This window comes from Sparus aurata, chromosome 9 (assembly GCF_900880675.1).
Source record: "Sparus aurata chromosome 9, fSpaAur1.1, whole genome shotgun sequence".
Taxonomy (NCBI): domain Eukaryota; kingdom Metazoa; phylum Chordata; class Actinopteri; order Spariformes; family Sparidae; genus Sparus; species Sparus aurata.
In genome coordinates this window covers 28,524,238-28,548,464 of record NC_044195.1, presented here as the reverse complement: position 1 = coordinate 28,548,464, position 24,227 = coordinate 28,524,238, and the positions used below count along the sequence as shown (strand labels likewise).

At 41.6% G+C, this 24,227-nt stretch overlaps 1 protein-coding gene across 4 annotated transcripts in view; it reads right to left on the bottom strand.

Annotated features, from left to right (window-relative positions):
- Nucleotides 1-1,456: 1,456 nt before the first annotated feature.
- adarb1b (adenosine deaminase RNA specific B1b) overlaps nt 1,457-24,227 on the bottom strand; it is a 123,928-nt gene continuing 101,157 nt past the window's right edge. For 3 of the 4 annotated variants that reach the window (XM_030427731.1, XM_030427729.1, XM_030427730.1), the window contains 9 exons: nt 22,187-22,261; nt 16,815-17,740; nt 14,257-14,371; nt 12,621-12,789; nt 12,329-12,480; nt 11,540-11,708; nt 5,928-6,109; nt 3,321-3,499; nt 1,457-2,312 (listed from right to left, as the gene is read on the bottom strand). In XM_030427731.1, coding sequence (XP_030283591.1) covers nt 2,136-2,312; nt 3,321-3,499; nt 5,928-6,109; nt 11,540-11,708; nt 12,329-12,480; nt 12,621-12,789; nt 14,257-14,371; nt 16,815-17,740; nt 22,187-22,214 — 2,097 coding nt within the window. In that variant the 5' untranslated portion in view covers nt 22,215-22,261 and the 3' untranslated portion in view covers nt 1,457-2,135. Of the gene's footprint in view, nt 2,313-3,320; nt 3,500-5,927; nt 6,110-11,539; nt 11,709-12,328; nt 12,481-12,620; nt 12,790-14,256; nt 14,372-16,814; nt 18,560-22,186; nt 22,262-24,227 lie in introns of all 4 variants that reach the window. The other variant, XM_030427732.1, reaches the window with a different exon arrangement.

Below are 24,227 nucleotides of genomic sequence, written 5' to 3'. Positions count from 1 at the left end.
CATTTTTGTTGTTCCTTATTTACACAGAACTACTTATACTGCAGCAACAATGATTGCAGGTCACAATATACAAGTGCCCACGGAGAGCTACAGATGCACTAAAGAAGCCTGACAGTTCATTTTTCCCCCCAAAACTGAATGGATCACACAGTTTTTTTTTTTTTTTATCTCCCTTAAAAATCAAAAGTACGTTGTTAAGTGAGTGTACAAAAAACAAACAGTAAAGGGTCGATTTATAAAAGAAAAGGTGAGGGATATCGAAAGAGACACACATGGACATCATCATCTTTGGTGAAGATTCCACAGAGTATGAGTCTGAGCACACACATATATCGCACACACATATATTGCGCGCGCGCACACACACACACACACACACACACACACACACACACACACACACACACACACACACACACACACACACACACGCTCACATACATTTCCTACAGCTGGGAAGAGGAATTCACTGCAGTTACTTGGAAATGTGTCCTCATGTATGGGTTTTTAAAACTCGAGGATGTCTTTTACACGCTCAGGGTGTGTAAAGGTGGCAGGTCGGATCACAAAGGTCTTCTAGGACTACGCAGCTAACGTTTGTTTCTGTAGATGAAGAAGAGAGGAGCGACGGAGGTGACATCACACTGTGACACATTTTGGTTGTAACCTACTTGGTAGAGTTTGTCAGACAATTAGCACACGTTGCATCCGTTCATACAGGGACTGCATGTAACTTCACTGTTGTGGAGGGATACAACAATCTTTGCATTTCAGACTATAACTAAAGGCCGGCACAATGTAGCTTACTGCATGTTGCGCTCCAGGACGTAGACCGAGCCTTTTCTACTGACAGCTACCATGGATCCCTGCCACAAAGTTACAAGATCTGAGAGGTCTGTGTATGCTATCACTGATTTCACTGCAGGATTATCCCCCGATCCCTAAATGCCCAATCTTTAAGAAAAACAACAACAAACAAAAAAACTGTCCCTGTCCCTCCCCCCCGAAACAAACAAACAAACAAACAAACAAACAATCACAAGAAATCTAGAAAATAGAGACAAAGATTCAAAGCTGCCTGTGGAGGAAGATGCTGGCATTCATTCAAAAATCATTCACTGATGGAAGCTCTCCACCACGTGTTTTCTGCTCTGTAGGCCTCCCAGTTCAGTTCCCATGCAAAGCCATGGCTTAGATCAAGGAAAAATACAACGTGCAGCACCTCCCCAAAGCTTGTCCCAAGACCCAGGCGAGGGGAGGAGGAATCGGGAGGAGGAGGAGGAGGAGTAGGGGGGCTGCGATGCTCTCAACATGACCCCGCCATGATGGTTCAAGTATGGAATGAGAGTGACGTAAAATAACTTAAGGATGAATGAATGAAGACAAAAAAATCAACAAAACTGCTGCGACACCTAGCCTGCGTTTTTCTCTCAGTGAATCAAACGGGACCACAACATGTTGTTACATTACCATCTTTAATACAGGGGCTATGAACATGTAGTCTCATCTAAGGAACGGACCGGATAACACACGTTAAATGTTACATAACTATTGTATGTTCTTTCTTTTCGGTACTAGATTTACATCCTGAAGATTTATGCATCTTTAAATAAAAGTTCCTCATAATCATATTTTTTTTTTTTTTTTTAGGTCCATACACGTTGGTTTTAGTTAACAAAGATCCTGTTTCTAGGCTACATTTCACCCTAAACTTGCTACACTCACTGATCAAGAGAACAGACAGGACTTTGTAATTTCAACTTGCACATCTACGGCATTAAAAACATCTCTCGGAAAACACAAAAACCATGGATTCCAGTTTTAAAACAGAAACGAGTACGATGAAAAAAACCATCATCCTTTAAAATCAGAATAAAAGGACAGAAATCAACGTGAATGAGAGGAGACGCGGTGAGGTCTTCTCAGGAATGAGCATGATGAGCTGTGGATGGTTTTTGTGAATTTACGCACGTTTATTTCCACAAGTACAAAGTGCACGTGCGCGCAGACACATGGGACGGAGGTAAGTGTCTCTGTGGGCTGGTCGTTAATAGGGGGCTCTCTTGCTTTTCAGGCCTGGGTCGGGGGGGAGGAGGAGTGGGGGGTTAAGGAAATCCCTTGGTCCCTTGACTCCCTCAGGAGCTCAGGGTGAACTGGTCTTGCTCAATGGGCTTTTTGACCCAAGCGCCCAGGCCGGCCTTGTGGAAGGCCTTGATGAGCGCCTGCTTGGCAGAGTGGTACTCTGTGGCTGCCTGCTTGGCTTCATGGTAGGAGCTGGGCCTGAGCACCTTGATCCACAGGATGGACGACAACTAAAAGGAAGAGAGAAAGAGAGAGAGAGAAGTACGTAAATAAAACAGCTTACAACATATAAGATATTGAGGGACAATACTGAAATACATTTAGATGGTTTTAATTTGTACAAGGGGGCTCTGTCCACTGACGGAGCACTTTATTTTGAAATTTGTTTGAGTGAGACGATTGAATTTACTGTTATGCAACTATTTTTGTATCTTCTCAATTCTAGTTCTTAGAAAGTAAGAGTTTTAAAAAATAGCAAAAATCGCAATGGTGCCTCTCTAATTTTCTAATTCAACACACGGCTAATTACTTTGACTGCAGCTCTGCCTTCTCTCTGCCTCCATTAATCAGCATTTAAGCATTAATCAACCATAATAAAGAAGTTAAAGAACCAGTGCTTAAATACAAACCAGAAGAACTGACTACTGAGTACTGTTCTGTGATTTCACTGCAGTGCTCTGAAATGTTGGCGGGGTTCGTACCAGATGGGAATAGTCACCTCAACCACGCCATAGCATGAGAACATAATGGAGGACTCTGAACGCTTCATGTTCTTTCTTCTCTGTATGTGGCTTTTTATTACGACAAGCTTTGTTTGATAAAGGCTGCAGGCACCACGGAGAAACACTGCTGATAAAACCAAGAGAGGTTGAGCTTCGTCTCTTCAGAGCTCAGAGACGAGGAGAATCTGAGCACTCCTCGACGAGTCTACTGACTTTTCTCTGACCAATCAGTTCACTTGGAAGACAACAGAGGGGCTGAATGAGGTGGTTCTTTAAGTACCATTGACAACTTTTGCTAAGGAAACACAAAATAACTCTTCTCGTGTGTAAAGAACTGAACTGAACTGGACTGGACTGCTTGCTGCAATAGTAGCTTAATTGAAGTTATACAAGTGGCCAAAAATGTGACCAAAACCACAGAAACAGAAAGAAGATCACACTGCTTTTGAGAAGGGCCAGGCATCACACTTCTCCTTGGTACAGACTGAAATGCTGAACAGAGTTCAGTGTGTTTACCTTGGAGTGTAGGCGCACCCAGCGGTTGTAGAGGGCGTTCTTGCAGAGACGGGAGGCTCGACCCATGTCGTCCTTGCCTGTGGTTGCATTGATCACCTCCAGAGCCAGGTCACCCACCGTCCAGTTCACACTGAAGTTGGGGGCCTTGCCCGGCTGCCTGGCCTCTGCATTACTTATACCTGGAACCAAAAACAACAAATGAAGGTCAAACACCAAAGAGCGCAACACCTGAACAAATACTGTATCTGTCCATCTCCTAATTGAATGATTTGAAGTATTTCAGTGCAAATTTCCTGCTACATCTCAAGATGTATTTAACATGTAAAAACTCATTCGATTGACAAAAAGCATCATCATGAAGCCAGAAAGTTGTCGTATTGGAGATTATCACAGAACAATGACTATACTTTAAAACAGACTAAATAAGATGCTGAATTAAATGTTTTTCCCTCAGCGGCTCTGTTCTAATTATGTAAAGAGCCTTAACACATAAAAAAAAAAAAAAACTGTCTCCGAGCTCTCAAGCAGAACTGTGTCAGAAATAAGATAATTATTTTCTCTCTCCTTCCTCCACAGCTTCTGCGGGAGACCCACAGGAACGTATTAAACCAAAGGATGAGGTATCCGAACCCGGCAGCCCATTCCTTCAGATGACAGCTGCTCCCGAAGCTCTAATATCTTGAAATATCAAGTTTTTTTCCCTTGCTTTTTATTTTGTTGTTGTCCTACTGAGTGGAGAGAAAATATCATCCACCCAGGGGGACTCTGAGGTCAGAGCCTGGTCTCTTCCAACACACTATGGGGCATCGGCCTCCACTGTATCTGAAGCGTAAATGGGAGATATATGGATGCCATAAATCCTGGTGTCTGTGTGTGTGGTTGTGTGTGTGTGTGTGTAATGCTCCTTGGTTCCATTTGGCAGCACTTGTGGCAGAAGATGATTTAAAGGGGATGAAATCCTCAGTGCTCTAACGCCACAGTGCTTCACCGCTAAAAACTCTCTAAAGCGGAAAAGGTTAATAACCCCCAACTATTATCTCCTTTACCCGCCATTTAGAGAGCGACCAGAGAGGAGGAGCAGGGGGAGCTGCGTTTAGCTCCACACCATGTGATATGATGCCGTTTGTCATCCACGAGGGTCGAAAAAAGAAAATGACCACAGCGTCACCTCACCTGTCTGGATATCAGTTATTGTCGTCGCCTGTTTTGTTTTGTTTAAGTTTAGTTTATACTTAATTGTAGAGAAATGTTAATTCGATAAACATTTTGCCAAAGATCACAATTGTCCAATAACAGCTCGGAACCAGTAACTTGGCATTATGGTTGTGAAACGCAAGAGAAACGTGTCAGGAACGGATGAAACAGTGCGTATCTGCTCAAACGTGAGGTTCAAACATTAGCAAGTAAAGCTAATTAGCACCCACGTTCAAGAAGAACGTCATTAACTTTACACACTGGTTTGTGGGATAGCAGGTGAAAGCCTTTCATCGACAATTTGATATTCTGAAAAATTAAGATGGTCAGATCTGATAATCAGCCAGGCCAATGATCCGTTGCGGTGTACAGTGTATACGTACAAATATATGATATATTGAAGTACATTGAATATAGGTACTGTTTCCAGCACTGATGTTCGCAGGCATTTACAAAGTGAGCTAGTCACAAAGTTTAAATCAAATGACAGAGCTAAAGTAACGCTAATTTTATTAGATACAGCTGTTGGCTCGTAATGAAAACCTGCTTTAGTAAACTCCTGTCTGAAATCAGGGACTTCTTGTTTCAAAAATGACTAAAAACTTTAATAGCAGTTCTGCGACTGTAACCACTGTAAGCTGTGTATGTGCTGCTCTGAATAAGAAAAGCTTGATACGCTTTGCAATAGTGACTCAGGCGGGCTGGACAACTTCTTGTCTGCTGAGGTCAATGCTTGAAGTAAGTGTGCAGTACTTTATGTGGTACTGTTTTATATGGAAAAGAGAGAGACTGAAACGGATCTGACCTTTCATTTCTCTATGTTAAAACATATTTTTTTCCTTAATATTAGAAGAAAGGAGGAGGGTCTGTTACAGGGGCCTAAATGACAATAAAGAACTCACTGTGTTTTATGCAAAAAGGTTTAGCAGATGTAACATTTCTGTAAGGGAGATTTAACATGCCATTGTTTCACAGAGACCTCTAACCAACCGGAAGACGGAGACTGAATGCTACGTCTAAAAATGGAAAGTCAGGGGGAAAAAAAAAAAAGGCTGCAGGAGTCTTGGTCTATATGGCCTTTTTAAAAGGTCAAGCTGATGCTGAAAATTTACAAAAAACGATGAAGCTATTCAAATTCCACAGGAACTAAGCAAATGTCAGCTGAGATCAAACACAGGAGAAAAGCAATAACTGTCATCGTGCTGTGGACTGACCAGTGAGGTGGATGAATGTGTTTACCGCTGAGGATTACCATCTTCCTCTTTGATATTTTGACAGCTGCAGTTCGATTGGCAAAGATTAATACGACAGTGTCCTCAAAACACTGAAAATGTGAACATAATCACGGCTTAAGTTCGAATTTCAGCAGAACTCTTATCAGACTCTTATTTCCACATCTGAGCCGGCACTGACCGCTGAGCAGAGGCCTGTTGAGGGTGAACTGCTGAGGCAGGTCCTCGATATCTGCGATGCGCTGGTACATGGCCCTGGAGAGGTGGTCGGCATGGTAAAGGCTGCCAAGGATGATGCTGGAGAAGTAGATTGGCTCTGTGAAGTAGCTCATCAAAGACCCCTGAATGCCCACCACATTCCACCTGCAGAGAGGAAACACACACACATTAGAAAACCTGGAACTGGAGCTACACTTCCGGGTGATTATGGAAGAAATTGTTTGAATATGATATCCATTATGAGACCTTAACATCCAGCATCAGTTAGTCAAGGTCAGTCAAACAGTCAATACCTTGTTTCAAATAAAAATTGTAGATGAGAATTTGTTCCTGATGACAACGAAAAGGTTGAAAAAAACTTTTAAAACATGTGTTTGGCAATCTACTTCTAAAATGTAACGCATGTTACTAGTTACCGTCATTTGAAAGTAACGTATATAATCAAACCAGACCATCTGGTGACAAAAAGTTAAGACATTAAAATAGTTTTGAGCCTCTTTGAACAAGCTTTAACAGGCTTAATTTCAGGTGGCAACACATTACCGGACTAAGATAAAATACAAGACTTTATTAAACCCTCAGTGGGGGAATTCACATGTTACAACAGCTTAAAGGTTTTTGAGTCTTTATATGACGAGTTGGGGATGAGACTCAAAAACCTTTCTTACAAATAGCACCTTTAAGAGTCATAGACAGAAAGAAGTGCAACAATAACAGTAGTAATAAGACTATATAAACGACCTGCCTTTTACTTACATATATGACCAAGGAGTTGTAATAGACTTAGTAACTGTAATAACATTACTGCAAATCCTATTAGAAAGGCGCTATATTACTTTGTTGTAATATATTACTGCAACAGGTTATTTTTGCAGCACTTTACCCCAAATCACTAATTAAAAACATTCAAATGAGTCACTTGATGCACATCATGACTCCATAGCAACCATCAACGGCCACAAAGAGCAAACAGAGCTGGTGAATCATCTGTTAAACACTTACACAGTATTAAAGCAACAGAAAACAGCGCATTTTCTACCATTATTTCCTAAATTACTCACTTTAGTTTTAATCAAAAACCGTCAACTCCTCAGTGTTTCAACCATAGACGAATGCTTTACAATGACTTGTAGAGATGACTGCAGTGACTGTGTTTTGAGTTCAAGCACTGTGTTCTGTGTTTCTTCAGCATTCAAGAAGTTCAGAAACTGAATCTACAAAGAAATGTGACATCTAGTATGTCTCACAAGTGACACACACGCAACCCCACGAGCAAAATATATTAGTACATAACCAGCCGATGCTATATATCACACATGATCACCCACAATCCTACACTTGTGTACACTCCGAGGTATCCAATTTCATTTTCTACAAACTTCTGTGTATGTCTACGCTGTGTCATTAGCCATCTCTCCCCAGTCATTTTCCCATTGACATGCTCTGTGAAGCATCGTCTGAGAGAGAGAGAGAGAGAGAGAGAGAGAGGGGGGGGAGGGAGGGTGGAAACAGACAAGAAAGAGGGATGCAGAGGGACACAGTGAGCGGGGGAGGGATGAAAAAATAGAGAGGAGAGGAAATTAAGAGAATAGATGAAGCAATGAGATTTCTTTATGCCGACGAAATTGATGACAAAAAACAAAAGTTACTCAGTTTCTCTCTCTCTCTCTCTCTGGAGCCAAGCAGGATGTAAATCTTTAAAAAGCATAATCAATTATTTCCTCAAACAGCTGGGCACTGTTTGGAGTTAATTCGAGCCGCTCCTATCACATCACGTAACACTGTCAAACAGTAATGAAAGGTAGGAAGTGGTTGAATGCTGAACAACGCTGACAGCTAACAGAAGATAATGGGTTGTTGTACACTGGAATATGTCCCGATGTCCCTCCAGATTCCCTGTGTTTATGTGAACGGCATCCAGGAACACGACTTTATGATATTTGGGCTTCCCCTCTCCGGAGTGTGATATCAGAGGAAAATGGCTGCCGTGTGGATATAGTCCATTGCAGACGCAGATACCAATATTGTGACGTCCCTGCTGCTGTTTATGAGTGTTATGAGTGTAATCAGCAGCAGTCAGGTGTGGAGCACCTGTTTGTTTGGAAGATATTAAACTCCAGCTTCCAACTGGGCACGTATCTTTCTCCAACAAACTGAGAACATCAAGTTCCTCCTGTAGGGGAATCTAGAACAAGATTTGTAATTCCTACCGATACTGTGATGGCTCACTGGCAGAGGTGCACATTCACTGGGCACAAATAAAAAATGCAAAGTACAAACTTTTACACATCAAAAAGTATTTTAGATTCAAGCCATTGCCAAACAAGTTTACATGTTGTTGATTGAACCTAAACCCTCCAGATGAATCTCTGTACTTTGTAGTGTATTAGTTTTTAAATGAGGTGTCTGCGGAGACGTCCGCCTAGGAGGTTATGTTTTCACCTGTGTCTGATTGTTCTTTGGTTGGTTTAGCAGCAGGATGACACAAAAAAATACAAAACGGATTTCCATGAAACTTTGACGGAGGATGGGTCTCAGCCCAGAATCGACCCCGTTCACTCAGATCGGGACAGATGCAGGAATTTCTCACACATTCTTTACCATCGAACACTGGACGTTTTTCAACAATTCCTATTTCCTTTCGCTGGAAATAAAACATGGATCTTGATGAAAAAAATCAGCTGTATCTAGGTGGTATCAGTGAGTGAGTACAACGCAAATCCTGTTGTTAATCAGGTAGTTTGGGGTTTAGAGTTATAGGTTATAAGTTTTACATATTTTTTTTGTAAACGCAGCATTGGATGGAGCCTGAACATAATGACCACTTTGCTGGAACTGTTGTGCTTTTAACATTAAAGAACTTAAAACTATACAGACTTCTGCTACATGTTGTTGGTTTTGTTGAAAATGTTAAAACGAAACATTGATTATCAGTAAACCGTAAACCATTAATAACCCCCCAAATTCTCAAAAACTAGAAACTGACAGTGAGATGATTCTCTTTTTCTTTCACTTCAGGCAGTCTGTTTGAGAGTGTGTGAAATTACCAACATGGACCCAGAACAATGAGAAATATGCAAGCACAAGGCCCCGGGCTAGTAAGAGGGACCGTTGTTTCCATATGCAATATTCTCTGTGTATAAATGTGTGTGAGGAGGTGTGTGAAGCTGAGGGAGGGCAAAATGAAATCTCTGAATTCATAGCTGCGAGCGCTGGAGCACACATTCAGCGCAGTCAAACAGCCTCGTAATATTCAGTGCTGTGTGCGCACACACATTTTGTCAACAGAACAACGGGGTTTTTTTCGCAAATACACCTGAAAGGACACACACCACAAACAAGCGAGCACACGCGCGTTGTGAGCCACGTCTGCGGAGGCATTCAATTTAAATCCTGTCAAACTTTTCTGCATTTCTTCGGCGTCTTATTTTATTCAATATCATGCTCTGTGCACACACGCCGCACACACGAGAACAGGGTCAGAGGGCCAATATAATCAGCTGTTAGAGACAGATGGAAAGGAGGAAAGAGGACTAACTAAGAGCTTTCTGCGTTTGCTAATGAGCTCATTCAAATAGCAGCGAACAACGCGACACTGAGGCAGAGTGCTGACTGCTCTGGATGAAGCCGTGGGGCCGGGCATGTAATCAAAGGCAGAATGAGAGGAGAGAAACAACGTGTAAGGAGGGAACATCGCGGGCAAAGTGTCAGGTGCTGTATTAAATAGCAGCCCTGTGGCTAACAATCACTCACAGGGGGGACAGAAGCAGGTGGGCAGCACATCTCTCACCTGGCTAATAGCTGTCTCATGAGAGGGCAGAGCGAGAAGCATCTCGTAGTCTTTTCCTCGCTGACACAATCCCTAATCTTAACCACAGAGGGTTCATTTTCTGTATCATCTCTGTGTTACAATATATCATGTGTTTCCTTGTTATCTTGTAAAGCTTGGCTGGAAAAACCCGCATGACTAAATGAACGGCCTCCAACCTATTTTGCCCTCTACTGACTTGGATCGCTCCACTTTGGACAACCACACAAATTCTGAATCACTAGTACTGCAGCTGACACGCTGAAAGGGCAACAAGGCTTCTCACACGGCGCAAACAGCGTCCGCGACACAGTCGACATCTCCCTCATCAAATACACGCTCGCCGTTCAATCACTCGGAGCGTTCAGGCAAGGTATTATGACGCTGGACGGGGGAGGAAGAGGAGGAAGAGGAGAGTTATGGAGAAGTTTTATCGTTCATCACAAGGGAGGCACAGTGTTGCCTTGAACATGGACAGAGACTAAAGACGCTATGATCTGCCTACAAAAATGTCCCAAGGACCCATCAATTCAGCTGTCCCTGACACTCCCGGAAGGAAATGATAGACTTGAAGTGACAAAGCGAGGATAAAATGCCATTCATCGCAGCACGAGTGAATAAAACACACAAAAAGAGCACCGTGAAAGCTTCGGCATGAAGTTACAAAAAGAGAGTGAAACACAGTTACCTGAGGCAAAGCTCAGTGTTTTGAGCAGTACATATATGTCAGTTCTCACCAAGAGTTTCAGATTTTTATCACTGAGAATTGTATTATATAAAACATTTTTCATGGCTTTATTTGAAAGTACAGCTTGACAGTGAAAAAAAAGGGATGAGAGGTGTTGACATGCAACAAAGATTCAAACCCTTGGCTGCTGCAGGATCTGTACATGGGGCGTCCTGGTGTTGGAGATTTGTGTACTGATTAAAGAAAACAATGTGTTGGTATGCTGGTGGATGAATTGACTTTGAACACAGCCCGGCTAGCTGTTTCCCCGTCTCCAGTTTTTATGCTAAGCTGCAGGCCGTAGCGTCGCAGTTAGCGTTTCCTATCTATTTGAGACCTGATCAAAAGTCATACTCTGTCTCTTGTTTGTAGCTTTGTAACTGATTGTTTTTATAACTCATATTTTGTTTCATTCAGTATTTTGTAGACCTGTTTCAGATATTTTCTTTTTCTGAAAAAGAGTTTGAATGAGGGCAGATTATGAAATAATAATAAAGTAAACACAGAAGTGGTATCAATCGTCTCGTCTAACTCTCGGCACGGAAGAAACAAACACATTTCACAAAATCTCAAAGTATTCCTTTAATTGTTTTCTCTGAAGTAGAGAAACAACAGAGAACAACAAGGCAACAAAACAGCTTCTAGTCATGATGAATATTAACCAGGGCTGCAAAATTAATTGAAATATTTATGAAAATCGCAACATGGCCAGGCACAACATCCAAATCGCAGAAGTTGCAACTTTGATGTGACAAATCAGCTTTTTAATGAAGTTCTGTAGAGCTGCAGAGATGCCCTGGCCTAAAAATCTTCAGATGCAAGAATAAAGAAAAAAAAGATTTGTTTGTACAACGCAAACAAATGATTTTCATCAGTTTTTGCAGTGAAACAGAAAAATGATCACTCTCACTAATTGTGAAGCACATCACAACCGTGAAAAAAACCCTAAAATAATCCACAATACTAACTCTGCCATCCCATGACAATCCCCAAATGTCTGCAGTAAGACTGTGGAAAAGTTCTGATTTAACCAAATTACCTTGCGATCTTGTCACTGCAGGACATTGTGAGTAACCTCTCCCCCTGCAGCACCCCGTCCCAGGTCTGGATGGTGTTGCTGGACCTCACAGGGATGGTGCCCTCCCCCGACTCGATTTTCGTCCTCAGCTGTCCTCGCGCTTTCCGGTTGGGATGTCTATCTCCTTGGTCTGAGTGAGACAGCGCGGAAAGGAGTGGATAGAAAGAGATACATAAATAAAAGCATAAAAGTGTAAAGGAAGTTATGGACTGATATAAAGGCAGCTGTGCTGTAAATTCTGGATCCCCATCAAATGTGCAAATACTTCCTCAACATGAGAAAACAGAGAAAGAAACGAAAGCAAGAAAAACAGATTCCGCAAAAGCATAACCGATTATTTATTATTACGTTATCAATGTGTTCTGCCGTTCCACCAGCAGGCGCCATCTATTCTGTGACTAATTGAATGTGGCTGTTTTCTATTCAGTCTGCCATGTGCAACGGAAAACACTTTGACAAGAGTAAGAGGGAGGTTAATCAGACAGACAGTGCGGGTGAGCTGGGCGGGAGGAAGACTGATAGAGACAGACAGCGAATGACAAAAAGCTCTAATTACTGGAGCCTTGTTTAAATGTGTCTGTAATGCGTATTTGGACATCGGAGTAAAATTCTAATTAAATGAAACCAAGCATGAGTAAGAGGAAAAACCTACAAATTTGATTACATACAAAACGCATTTGATGAAACAGAATTGTGAACAAATTATAAACACGTCTGCTGAGCTGTGGAGGAGGAACGAGGCGGCGGTACCTTCCACGCCGGCCTCGTGCGGGGAGAAGATCCTGGCGTCTCCGCAGGGCGAGGTGCTGATGTAGAGGTGGAACTGAACGTTGTCCTTTAACCTGTAGCCTCCCTTTTCACAATGCACAAATATCGACTTCTGGTGCTCCTCCTTGCTGTTGCTACGAAGGCAGACGAATGGCAGATTTAATACGAGCTTTACAAACGGCACCATTTTTCAATTACGGCTCACTTAAATGAAAGGAATGAGATACAGCAAAGGGCAGTGTGAATATATGTAACTGCGACGCCGTCCACTGACCTGAGGAAGAACTCCAGCTGAGTGTAGAGGTACCTGATGAGCGAGCGTCGGGCGATTATCTCAGCGTGGCAGTCATTGAGTGCCAGGCCGCGGTCGCTCATGTACTCACCGTTGATGCATTTGGTTCCCGTGGAGACACAAATGACCTGTGCTTCCTTCACATCTGTGCCTGTCGAGGGTAGAGGAAACAAAGACATATAAGTCAATGGATACACAACCTTAAAATACATACTATACACAGCAGGTGGTACTGTTTTAATGATGTGGATAGGACAGAAATAATCCTTTAATGTTTGTCTTCGTCTCACCCTAGAGAGAGGTGGTAAGTTGCTGTGAACTATATAAAAGGAAACTTAAGGAAACAGAAACATTCTCCCTTTGAGTGTTATATGTTTCTTAATTTTACAGCCCCTCTCCACTCAAAAATGTGTAATTGCTGCTGTTACTTCACTTCGATGTTTAAGCTTTACTCTCAGGAACACAATGGGTCACTAAAGCACAGCGCTGCTTTAAAACTCTGGTAAGTTTATTGTTTTTAAAGGATACCTATGTGAAAAATTCAATCATTATATACTCCTGCCCATGCTGAAACATATTTTGAGCTTCACAGCAAAACAGAATTGCATTAGTCTCCTAAAAATCTAAAGCAGCTGGGGATTTGTTTTAAAATGTCAAGACACATGCAGGGAATAAAAAATAAATAAAGAAACAATAAAAAGGAAACAGCTTGTAGGGCGTAATACAAGTCTGTGGAAGCTTAGAGAATCAAATGATTTGTGAAAACATTGTTTGCAAACATTTTTTTTAAAGTGAAGTATGTCCTCTTTTGAACCAATCTTCACTGAAGCTGCTAAGGTTAAATTGTTAGCATGCACAATGTCTGAGGTGGGTGCACAAGCTCGACTGGATTTTACGTTTTAGAACAAGTCCTCGTCTTCTTCAGTTGTTTAAGAGAACGCTGCTACACTGTTTTGCTGTGAAGCTCCAGAAATGTTTAGTGGACTAACTCTGAACTAAACTTTTTTCCTTTAACCTAAGTAAAAATGTTTCACTTTGGCTCAGATCCAGCTGGTTCTTTCTGTCTCTAGTCACCACTGCAGAGTACACGCTTTGTCTTACAATCAGTTAGAGTAGGAGACATACTGCACAGTAAAAGTAAAATAAAATAAGCTTTTTAATTAAAAAAAAAGACATTTTAGATATTGATTTTTGGATTGTTTCATCTACAATATTGCATGATACTTGTAAGATCATCATGCGTAGTGTATGTGTGTGAAATTTGAATTAAATGTATTTGTCAAGTGCAGAGTTGAGTGATGACAAAATGGAAATGCTCAAGTTACGTACAAATATCTACAGTAATTGTTGTTGTAGCTGCACTCCAGCACTGGTTATAAAACAAAAAACAAAACCTGGGGGTGTTTGACTCATGAATGTTGTTGTCTTTGTTGTTGTTGTTGTTGTTGCATAAACTGCTAATCAGGCCATTAATTTACATTAACTTACATAAATCTAACACTAAACATCGTCAACCTTCTCTCCATGAGCCCTTGGCACCTGAATGTTCTTTTGGATAACACTTGAAAATTGACTGTCAGCACCATGTGTTGTGAGCGGGAAAGCATCCCATATCTACCTGTTGTCATGACGACTCCTGCTAGGACTTTCCGTCGTGCATGGGGGGAGGTGAAGTTGTCTGTCAGCTCACTGAACTTATCCACCACCAGGCGAGAGACGGCATCAGCCAGAACCTGGAATTACACATGCACACACACGCACACACACACACACACACACACACACACACACACACACACACACACACACACACACACACACACAAACATGCGCACCGCCACACAAACACAAGCTTGTGTCAGATATGTCAGCTTACAAAGCGCGTCTGATGTTATCCTCCCCTGGAGCACCATGTACCTGTCACGGCGCTCGCATTCAGCTCCAAACAAGAGTCAGAGCGTTGAAACGGCAACAAGTGAAACTAGGTTGACCCCCTGAGGTATACCTAACCGTCTTTCAAGCAACGCTGTTTGAGTTTGGCGTGACAGTTATAATTTACCTCTCTCTGCTGACAGTGAATCACAAAAAGCAAAAGCCAAACAAATAAACCTGAGCAACAGATGTGAACAAAGTGTTTGTTCGACGTTCCACAAGGGCTCAAAAACTCCACTCTAAGCTCTGGGGAACCCTGAAGTGAACTTCACACATCTTTTTGTTCTTGGACAGCCACCTCCTCTCGCTGGCTCTTTATCCACCGCTAATGTGATGGAAAGAGGAGAGACGATGGCTGGATGACCACAAATTAAAGAGATTAGTCCAATATTACTTCCCTGCTACTTTGGAGTCACCCACTCGTAGCCAGATCATTTGACTTTCGAATGTCAAGGTCGTTTATGGTGTGGAAATGACTGTTAATCTCTGGGGGCACGGAAAAGTCGAAGTGCCTTCAGACATTCAGATAAAAAGAAATGTTTCCTATTGGGAATGAATAAAAGTAGACTTGTTTTTCTCAGTGTTTCATCGTTTGAGTGTCAACAAAACCAACTCCAACCTTAAAACACAAAAGTTAACATGTTTTTTGCACTACCAGTGGACTCCAACCATTTTTCCCCATTAGTGCCTTGCCAGATGGAAACAGGCGGCAGAAATTAAATACCAAGCGACGGAGAATTAATAGAGCAATTAGTGGGGGCGCTATCGTTAAAATGGGGTTCCTGTCGAATAAATCAGTTGACAAGTGGAGAGAGTGAGTAAAGGGGAAAAAAGGCTTTGGGGAGGGGACTGTTGACAGTGTGTTGTGCTGATTAGCTCTGCCGACAGTGTTATCTCCCCTCACACACTGGCATGGCTCTGACAGTCACCTCTACAGTAGCATCAAAAGCAACCACATGCCCTTAGTCCCTGCACACCTGATGCGAATAAGGCTTTTATGATAACCAACTAGAACAGCAGAGTTTGTTCGAGGTGAAGCGGTTTGGAGTGACCTTCTATGCAACTCCAAAATCAAATCGATGTTTGTTTCCAGTTTAGGTGGCCACATCTTCTGTAAAAATCTCTCAGGAGATACTGACCGAACTATATGATGATGATATAATCAGCCGCTCATTTTGGAATATACTAATTATAGAGAGGATTTTGTGCTTTGCCAAGATGGAAAATAAACATAATCAAGGGAGTCGTGTTAAAAAAGCTTTTCAGCTCCATGCGCTTCTAAAAACTCCTCAGTCTTTGTGAGTTCAAGTTCTGTCATTTTTTTCTCTCTTCTTAAATTCTAATTAGTACTTCAAACCTACTTATGATTGACAAGGTCAAGTAAATTATCCAATGACAGCTGATGAAATTAGAAAAAATTATATGACAGATATGCCATTGCATTCTTTTCAAAAAAGCAAGATAAAACATTTTGAAGAAAGTACTCCACAAACTAAGAACAAGAATTGGTTCTCTTGTCACCAGGGTTGTTTCCATGTGTCCCTTATTGACTATTACGGGACTGATGTTGGGTCAACCCTGAATACTTACTTAAAAAATTCAAATATGATTTGAACTGCCTATACCTCGTGTGGTTCCAGTTGCTGAACAAATTGTTGAAATTAATCCAATAGTTGCTCTGATTTGGTCAGAATCTCTACTACCCACCTGGTTCAGGTGCTGGTTGGAGCCAATGCCTACCCAGGAACCAGTTCTTTGCATTTCAACAGCCAAATAACTGTCTCTCTTTCAGGAAAACTGGTTCCAGAGTGGCACCAACACTATACTGGTCTAGAAAAAAAAATTGCTTACATCAGGGGCTGTGGTTGGGGTTATCGTGACCAAGGACTAAGGAGAGCTAAGGGAGGACTATGGACGCCAAATTGGAGCAACAGTGGTTCGATGATCATTCATGTTTGGATGCCAATGTGAGCATGCAAAGCCAGCAGCAACACTTGGTTGATGTAGTCTTAAGTAGTTGGTCATAGCAATGCTGGAAATTTGGAGACGTATACAGTGACTGAATGACATGACTCTACCATGTCACTGATGCTCATGGAAAAGCAAACCGGCTCATAAAAGGTTTTCGCAGGTTGAACTACCTCTGCACCAGCACCCACACCAGCCCAGAACCAGCATTTGGTTCGCTTTGGATGAAAGGGGTTATAGAAGTATAACATTCTATAAGGAAAATGAACATCTTACCTGGGGTAGGTGTAGCTGTAATCCCTCTCTTGGTATGGGTTGCCGGGATGGCGTCTGGTCTAGCTGCATGTTGAAGAGAGCTGAGAGGGCGGCCTGCGCTGCCCGGGCTTTCGCCAACTTCTTGTTGCGCCCTGAGCCTTCAAATGTCTGTGCATCCACTGTTACTGACATCACAAAATTCTTGGCATGACTCTCCCCGCTCTCTGAGACAAAGTCATATTTGAGGCCTGGCCTGAGCTCATTGAGGATCATGACTGGGTTTTTGCCACTGGAGGGCGAACTGAATGCAGATGGAGGGGGCAATGGGGCCTGGGCAAGGTTGCTGCCAGGTGGTGTGGGCAGTGGGTACTCCCCTAATGAGTTTAAGGAGCTGCTACCATTAGAGCCTAGATAGAAGGATTCTTCAGGTGCTGCTGGTGTCTCAAAGCCATTGAAGAGCATATCTGGGAAGTCAGCTTGGTCAGAAGTAAAGTCTGTGTTCACCGTCAATGTTCGACCCATGGCCAGGTGTGCCTCAGAGGCATTGGGGAACTGGACGAAGGAACGCAGTGCTTTCTCTGCTGCATTTAGTTTTGCCTTCTTCTTAGTCGGGCCCATGCCCTCAAACATCTGTCCATTGACCTCCACAGTCATTACAAAAACAGGAGCATGGACTGGTCCTGTCTGAGACAGCAGTTTGTACTGTAGACCCGGTTTGATTTCGTTCAACTGCATCAGAGCATTCTTGGGCAGGACTGGCCCTGGCGTTTTCTTGCGCTTCTTGGCCCGGAACTTTGAATGTGCATGTCCATTGTTCCCCTCTTCTAGGGGACGCTTTCGACTGCCCAGGCCGCTTCCATTGGGGAGCTGTTCAGCCACTCCCACCCCGTCTTTGCAGGACACGTTGTCCAGGTTTCGGTTTTCCTTAACATCGGTGCTGCTCGAACCTGCGGTGCCCAGAAAGAGTAACTTACAACGCCTTCGTTGCAGGATCTTGTAAATGCAAAATTTATAGATTCCTTTATCACTCTTTGGAACTGAACCAATGATTTGTGTTCCTTAATCAAAGCAAGAGAAGCTGGCTTTTCATTTGATGGAACATTTTAATCTATAGCCTATCAATATTCCTAAAAATAGTGGACACCACTGGTACATCTACTGTTGTTTATGAAGATAAGCCGAGTTCTCAGAGATGTACCCTGGTTAACAATCATAACAGTGTAAGGAATTTTTTGACTATCTGTTTTTGTGATATAGTATTTAACTTTGAAATGAACTACTTTGTACATATTCATTAATATAATTAGAGCTGTGAAGGTTTGTTATTCTAATGGACAGGGTAAAATGTGAGAAATTTATTTTTCATTTTTCAGGATGCACAGTGTTATAGGTCTCAAACATAAATGCACACAAATAAGAGCTCACATATCAACAGTCAACATAGATGCTTTCACGCACACAGAGCTGTTCCTCATCCACTCTATCAATTTTTAATCGCTTGAGTGCCTCCAGAGAAATTGGGTACATTTTAAGTGTTCAGTTTTCAACTCCAGGCTCTGAAATATACTGTACTGGGGAACACATATCACTGAATCCAGTTAGCAAAGTGGATGGAATATTGGCAAAAATTTTCATTTATAACATCCTTCAGCAAAGGCTTGATAGGTTACTCCTTGCGGTACTCAGGAGAAAGAGAGGCCGCAGTGTGCATGAGTGGGTTTGTAGGTTGGGTTGAGGGAGTGCAGGGAGGAGTGCAGGGGGAGGAGCTGAGGACCAGGCAAACAGGAGAATACATCAAAGAGGCAGAAGGAGAAGACTCCACCTATTGCAGGATCCTAAAGGCTTGACTGGTGACACGGTGGGAGGTTAAAATGCTGTTTACCCGTTTAACATGAGATTTTTGAAAAGGATGACTGTCGTATTTAAAATGAGGAAAATCTGAATTCAAAATCTGTTTCTAATGAGGTGCCATTCATAAGACCCTGCGCCTCTGATATCCCCCCCATGGAGCTTGTCAGAGAACACAGTGTTTCAGGTTGCAAAATGTTATGACATGCAGTTACCATCTGCATACTACAACCGACATGTCTAAAGGCAAGAAAAATGGACGCTTATTTCTTAGATCACAAACACAAACTGCACATCCTTCAATTTCTGAGCATATCTGCGCTCAAAACATGCAATATGTTTCGGTGTGTGCGTGCACTCTGCAAACTGGTTTGGAAAATAAACAAGGGAAAGGAGGGAGAGCACAACTGTGCAGACTAGTAGGCAAGAAGAGCCATCACATATCATAATGGTGATAGGTGAAATTTGTGTGTTTGACAGGGATGTAATCTCAGCAAACAACCATTTAACCACCATAGATACTGTAACATGTTGAAGACTTTGAGCTGTGGTGGAAAATGTTGACAGTTAAATGAGGACTTGTACTGTAGCAACATTGAACACGTAAAATAGAAACTTTCCAAACCAAGATGCCAGCTAGTGTCATTTCTGTATGACAATAATTTAATTAAACAAAATGCTAAGACTGTATGAAACATTTCTGTATGAGAGGCCTGCGAACATGGCCCGTGTAAAGAATACAAATAGAGGACTGGTCTATTTTTGTACGTAGAGTGGATCTCCATGGCACCAATGCAGCACTTACACACTGCTCTCATGCCTAGTGTAGCCATTTTAATTCAGCCACTCCGCAAACAGCCTGCATGTTACGTGTTCAATGTAGTCAGTCATTCAGACTCTCATTCTAAATTAATTATGGAAAAATTGTGAATTTTCGATAGAATTCAATGCATGATATACTTAAATACAATATGTAAATATAACCAATTCCTCTCCTAAACAGTTGTATTTGTGGGGTGGTGGAACCAATTTGCCAATCAAAAAATGGAACCACATACTGACAACTCGAGCATGCTGCACAGACAAATACAGCGAATATCATTGCACACAGAAAAAACAAAACAAAACTGGAGCTCTCTTTCTCCGTTTCAGAATGTACCATTCAACACATTAGTTAAAATTGATACCATTCATTTAATGGTATTTTAGCTTTTTGCAGGACGTTGGAAATCCAGTAATACTCCAGAGCCTAAGACCAGATCAGCGGATAAAAGCCATAGAACAACAGCCGTGACACCATGCACTGAATTATGGCCCACCTGCATGCAGTTGTGGTCATTATCATGCCAGCATTTGTGTAATCAGCAACCATTATTTATGCAAAGCCAAAAGATCCAATATGCTTGGATCTTTCAGAACGTGGACCCCCTGTGGGGATTGCATGAACCAAATATCGCAGACAAAAAATGCCTTTTATCACATCTTCATTTTAAGGGTAACTTGTTTGTCGGGCTTTTGATTTTGGAATGACTCCAGTGATTAGAGAATTTCAAGAACTGCTAAGGTTGTCACATAAAAGTTACAAAATTGTTTCATGTTTTTTCTCTGGCGTTCCCTCGGTATTAAAGAAATAGGCTTGTGTGAGCTTGGACTGTGTTTTATCTTCAGATATTTCTTCTGAGGCTCCGGAGGCTTTGAAAGACAACAAAGATTATTTTGGATGCATGCTCATTTGACTTTACAACATGCTTCTTCAAAGAGCAAAAACACTGAGTATGACACTACAATGAAGCCTGTTATTTTGTATTGTGGGTTAGTACACTGCTGGGATGACAGCTCTCTTTTAATGTGAGCTAAAAAAATTGTTAAGGTGTCGTCAAACACATTGAATCATGACTTTCTGTAACTTCTAAGGCTTTCTAAGGAGTTCAAACCAAAATGTCTAATTAAAGTTCAATATGCTGGAGTACAGAGGATTTTCTAAAGGGAGAGAAGGAGGTAGAGGGAATCTCTAATATGACCTGAAGCCTCTCAGATGTAATGAGCAGATCTTCCTTAAAAAGTTTTGGTAAAGTCAGCGGTGTGTATTTGTGTATATGCACTGCTCTGTGTCTTGGTTCAGGTGAGTGCAAACACAACATATATCATCTTTGTAGACATGAAAAATAAATATGTATATACATATCAATTTATATGTGTGTACATATTATAGAATTACACACTATTCATTCTTATACTGTGCAGTTATGGATGGTATATATTGATTCAATAGTAAATTATCCAATGCGATTGGTGCAAAATATCGATACATATTATTTCTTTTATTTTGAAATTCCCCTGGCATGTCTGTGTCACCTTGTATTTCCAAGTGCACCTTCCTTCCTCAACACTCAAGCAGTGCTAGTGCATGGAAGTAATGGCAAGCAGCCAAGAAGAAGAGTAGGAGGATGATATCTACTCATCTCATAGGATCATCTATTCTATTTCAATTTTTACTTTTGTTTACCTACTTGCTACCTTGTCTTTGTGCTGCTGCAGAGTGGAAATATGTTGGCCTTTGGAGAAGATGTGGATCAATAGAAAAAAAGGGCAGCTAACTTAGCATTCTGCTAACTTGTTGCTCTCACTACGACAATATTAGCTGGATGGTGGTCGTTTCAACAATGTTAGGCTTAGAAACATGAATTCAGTAAACTGCCATAGGCTTAAGCAAATAATGCTGACCTGCATGTAATAATAGTTTTGTCTCCCTGATCGGTACTGAATGGAATTTTATACTCTTGCAGACTGTTCTAGGTGTTATGTGTCAGAGTTTAAAGTAAATTATATTGCACTTTGCCACTTACAATTATGCACAATTATTTATATATTGCGATTTAATTATGGGCAAAAGCTGACTGTTAAATGTACCTATGATACTGTCACATATCGATCTCAGCCCCTTCAATTGAATCGAATCAAGGCAGACTTTTTTTTAACATTATCGCATTGTTGTCCAAAGAATCCATACAAATTTGTAACATGATGAAAGTGGTGATTTACACCCTTGGTATATACAACATTTATATTTACATATCTATCGTTAAATTCTTCTTCATCTATATTTAAACTGTGCAGCACTTCTGTGCAAATTCCTATGCAATCAAAGTTTGTTTGCATTACAGTTACAGGTATAATTATCCGTAATTTCTGTGTATGTAAAAGGTGCATCTAATCTTTATTTTTATCACATTTTCTTAATTCCACTGTACTATTTTTCTTTTCATCAAAAAGTATGCAAAGGTTTTGCTCTAGTTTGATTAGTTTAATGTTGTATTGTATTTCACGTTTTATAAAATGCAGGCGAAGCACACTCATACTTGGAAATATAAGCGAGTAAAATGTTTTCACACTGATTACACATCAGAGCAGGGGAGGAAGAAGACATACAAGGGAAGGCATGCGGGCAGAAAAGAGGGAAACAAAAATACAGGCGGGCATTTGAAAGGAAATAGAAGCTATTGCTCATACTGAGAAATGAGGGAAAAAAACCAGAGTCGACTCACTCATATTCTCCTCCTCATCCACATCCATGGTGACGGGTTTGTTCTGACCTGAGAGCAGCCTCGCCCCCACTGCACCTGGGGATCACAAGACATGAAGGTGGACTGCATAAGTATGGATGGTGATACTCGTGCACGTAAACACATTTAAAGACCTTGAGTGGCTACAGCGATGATACATTTCTCGACGCTCCAGCACGCACACACAAAGGAAAGTGCACATTTTGCAGTGTGGAAGTAGCTGGCGATGTAGGCATATAAATATTCAGAGACTGAGAGATATCAAGGTGAGAGAGGAGGCCAGGGCTGACAGGCCTTAATAGCAGGAGCAGTCTATTGTGACTTTAATATCCCTCCGATTAGACCTCATTTCCCACTGCCTGCTGAGAGATATACAGCCAGTGACATGGCCAAGTTACTCCGTTGCCACACACACGACTTACCCCAAGGTGGAGAGTGCGATTAAAGCTCCATTAAGCAATATTTTTCACACTAACATAGAATCAAATGATTTCATGCAATTTGAAATGTTCGCTCTGGGTCCCAATTACACTGACAAAGAACACCCAACGCTGAGACTTTAAATTGTTGAATCCAGAGCAGCAAATGAGCGGCTCATTAAGAAAGCCAAACATTTAGCAAGCCCTTTTTTTTTCCTCCACCATTCTTGCCTCAAGCTTCTGGACAGTATGTGATCTGGTGTAAGCCAACGATGATATTAACGGGTGATATGAATGTTAACTTTGTTGTATCTCCCTGGATGTCATATGCCAAGCGGTCTGAACCAAATGTGACATGACTTAACTTTCAAAATGAAATTTTTTTGGCCACAGGGAACAATGTATAAATATAACATGGACTTACATGCACAGTATAAAGTTGTAGGAACAGTTGTCCATTCCACATCCTGCAGATGTGTAGCAACATTAAGATTAATTATGATTAGTCTTGTTTTTGGCCACTTGGAAAGTCTACGTTTAATATTCAGTCTTTTTGTATCTCCATTTTTGGGCTCAAGCAGCTAGAAAATAAAAATACATACATTTGGCCACGTTCAATCCACAATGTTCACTAACAAAATTGGTCTGATTGCTGTTTCGTGCTTGGCCGGCAGTGATGGAGTCGTTTTTTTGTTTGTTTTTTTCTGACAGGGAAATCAACAAATCAACAAAACTCAAATAAGACTTCAAGACTTAAAGTAAGAAAATTTCTCCTTAACCAGATTGTTTGGATCACATATTTTTTGTGATGATTCGTGTCAGCCACAAGGTTAACTTTCTACCATTAAACTCTGCTGAACATCAACTTAATGATCTCCAAAAATATCCTTTGGGAAAAGTTGCGACACTGGCTCATGCTGAACCACTAATTACAGAAAATAATAGTTCTACAAAAGTTTCAACCCACCAAAAAACACTTGAAAAGTCATAGTGTGACAAAAAAAATGGTGCTGAGGGCAGGGCAAGATGAGTGAAGACTGATGAAACAGACTTACAGAGTAAGTTAGATGAGAGAAAGGGAGAGTTTAAGCAGTGAAGGGGGAGAAAATGGAGAGAGGCGAGCGACACAGAGAGACAGAGAGAAAGCAGGAGAAAGATGGCATTGTGATATAGAACAGATTGTGCTGATTCTACTCTCCCTCCACCCGTCTTCCATCAGTGCCCCCATTCCTCAGCCAGACACTTTCTTAAGCTAAACTAAATGGGCTAATTAATCTGGGCTAATGGTGGGTGACAGCAAATATGCTAGCACAATTATCACCCTATTAAAGATTCATATTCCAACCCATAATTGAAAATGAAAAGGTGGGGTGAAGGGAGGATGGGTGGGAGGAGGTCCAACAGAGTGGAAGATGTGAGTAATTTCTCTCAGGTAGCGGGAGCCAGGTGCCCCCCGGACCCCCCCAACAGACTCATCCAGAGACCCGAACCCACATCGACACGCACGACTGGTCGCACTATTTACAAGTTGTTACTCCTGCAGCGCATGATGTTGTGTGATTTTATTTCCAGACAAATCTAAATCATTGTGTTGTATTTGTCGG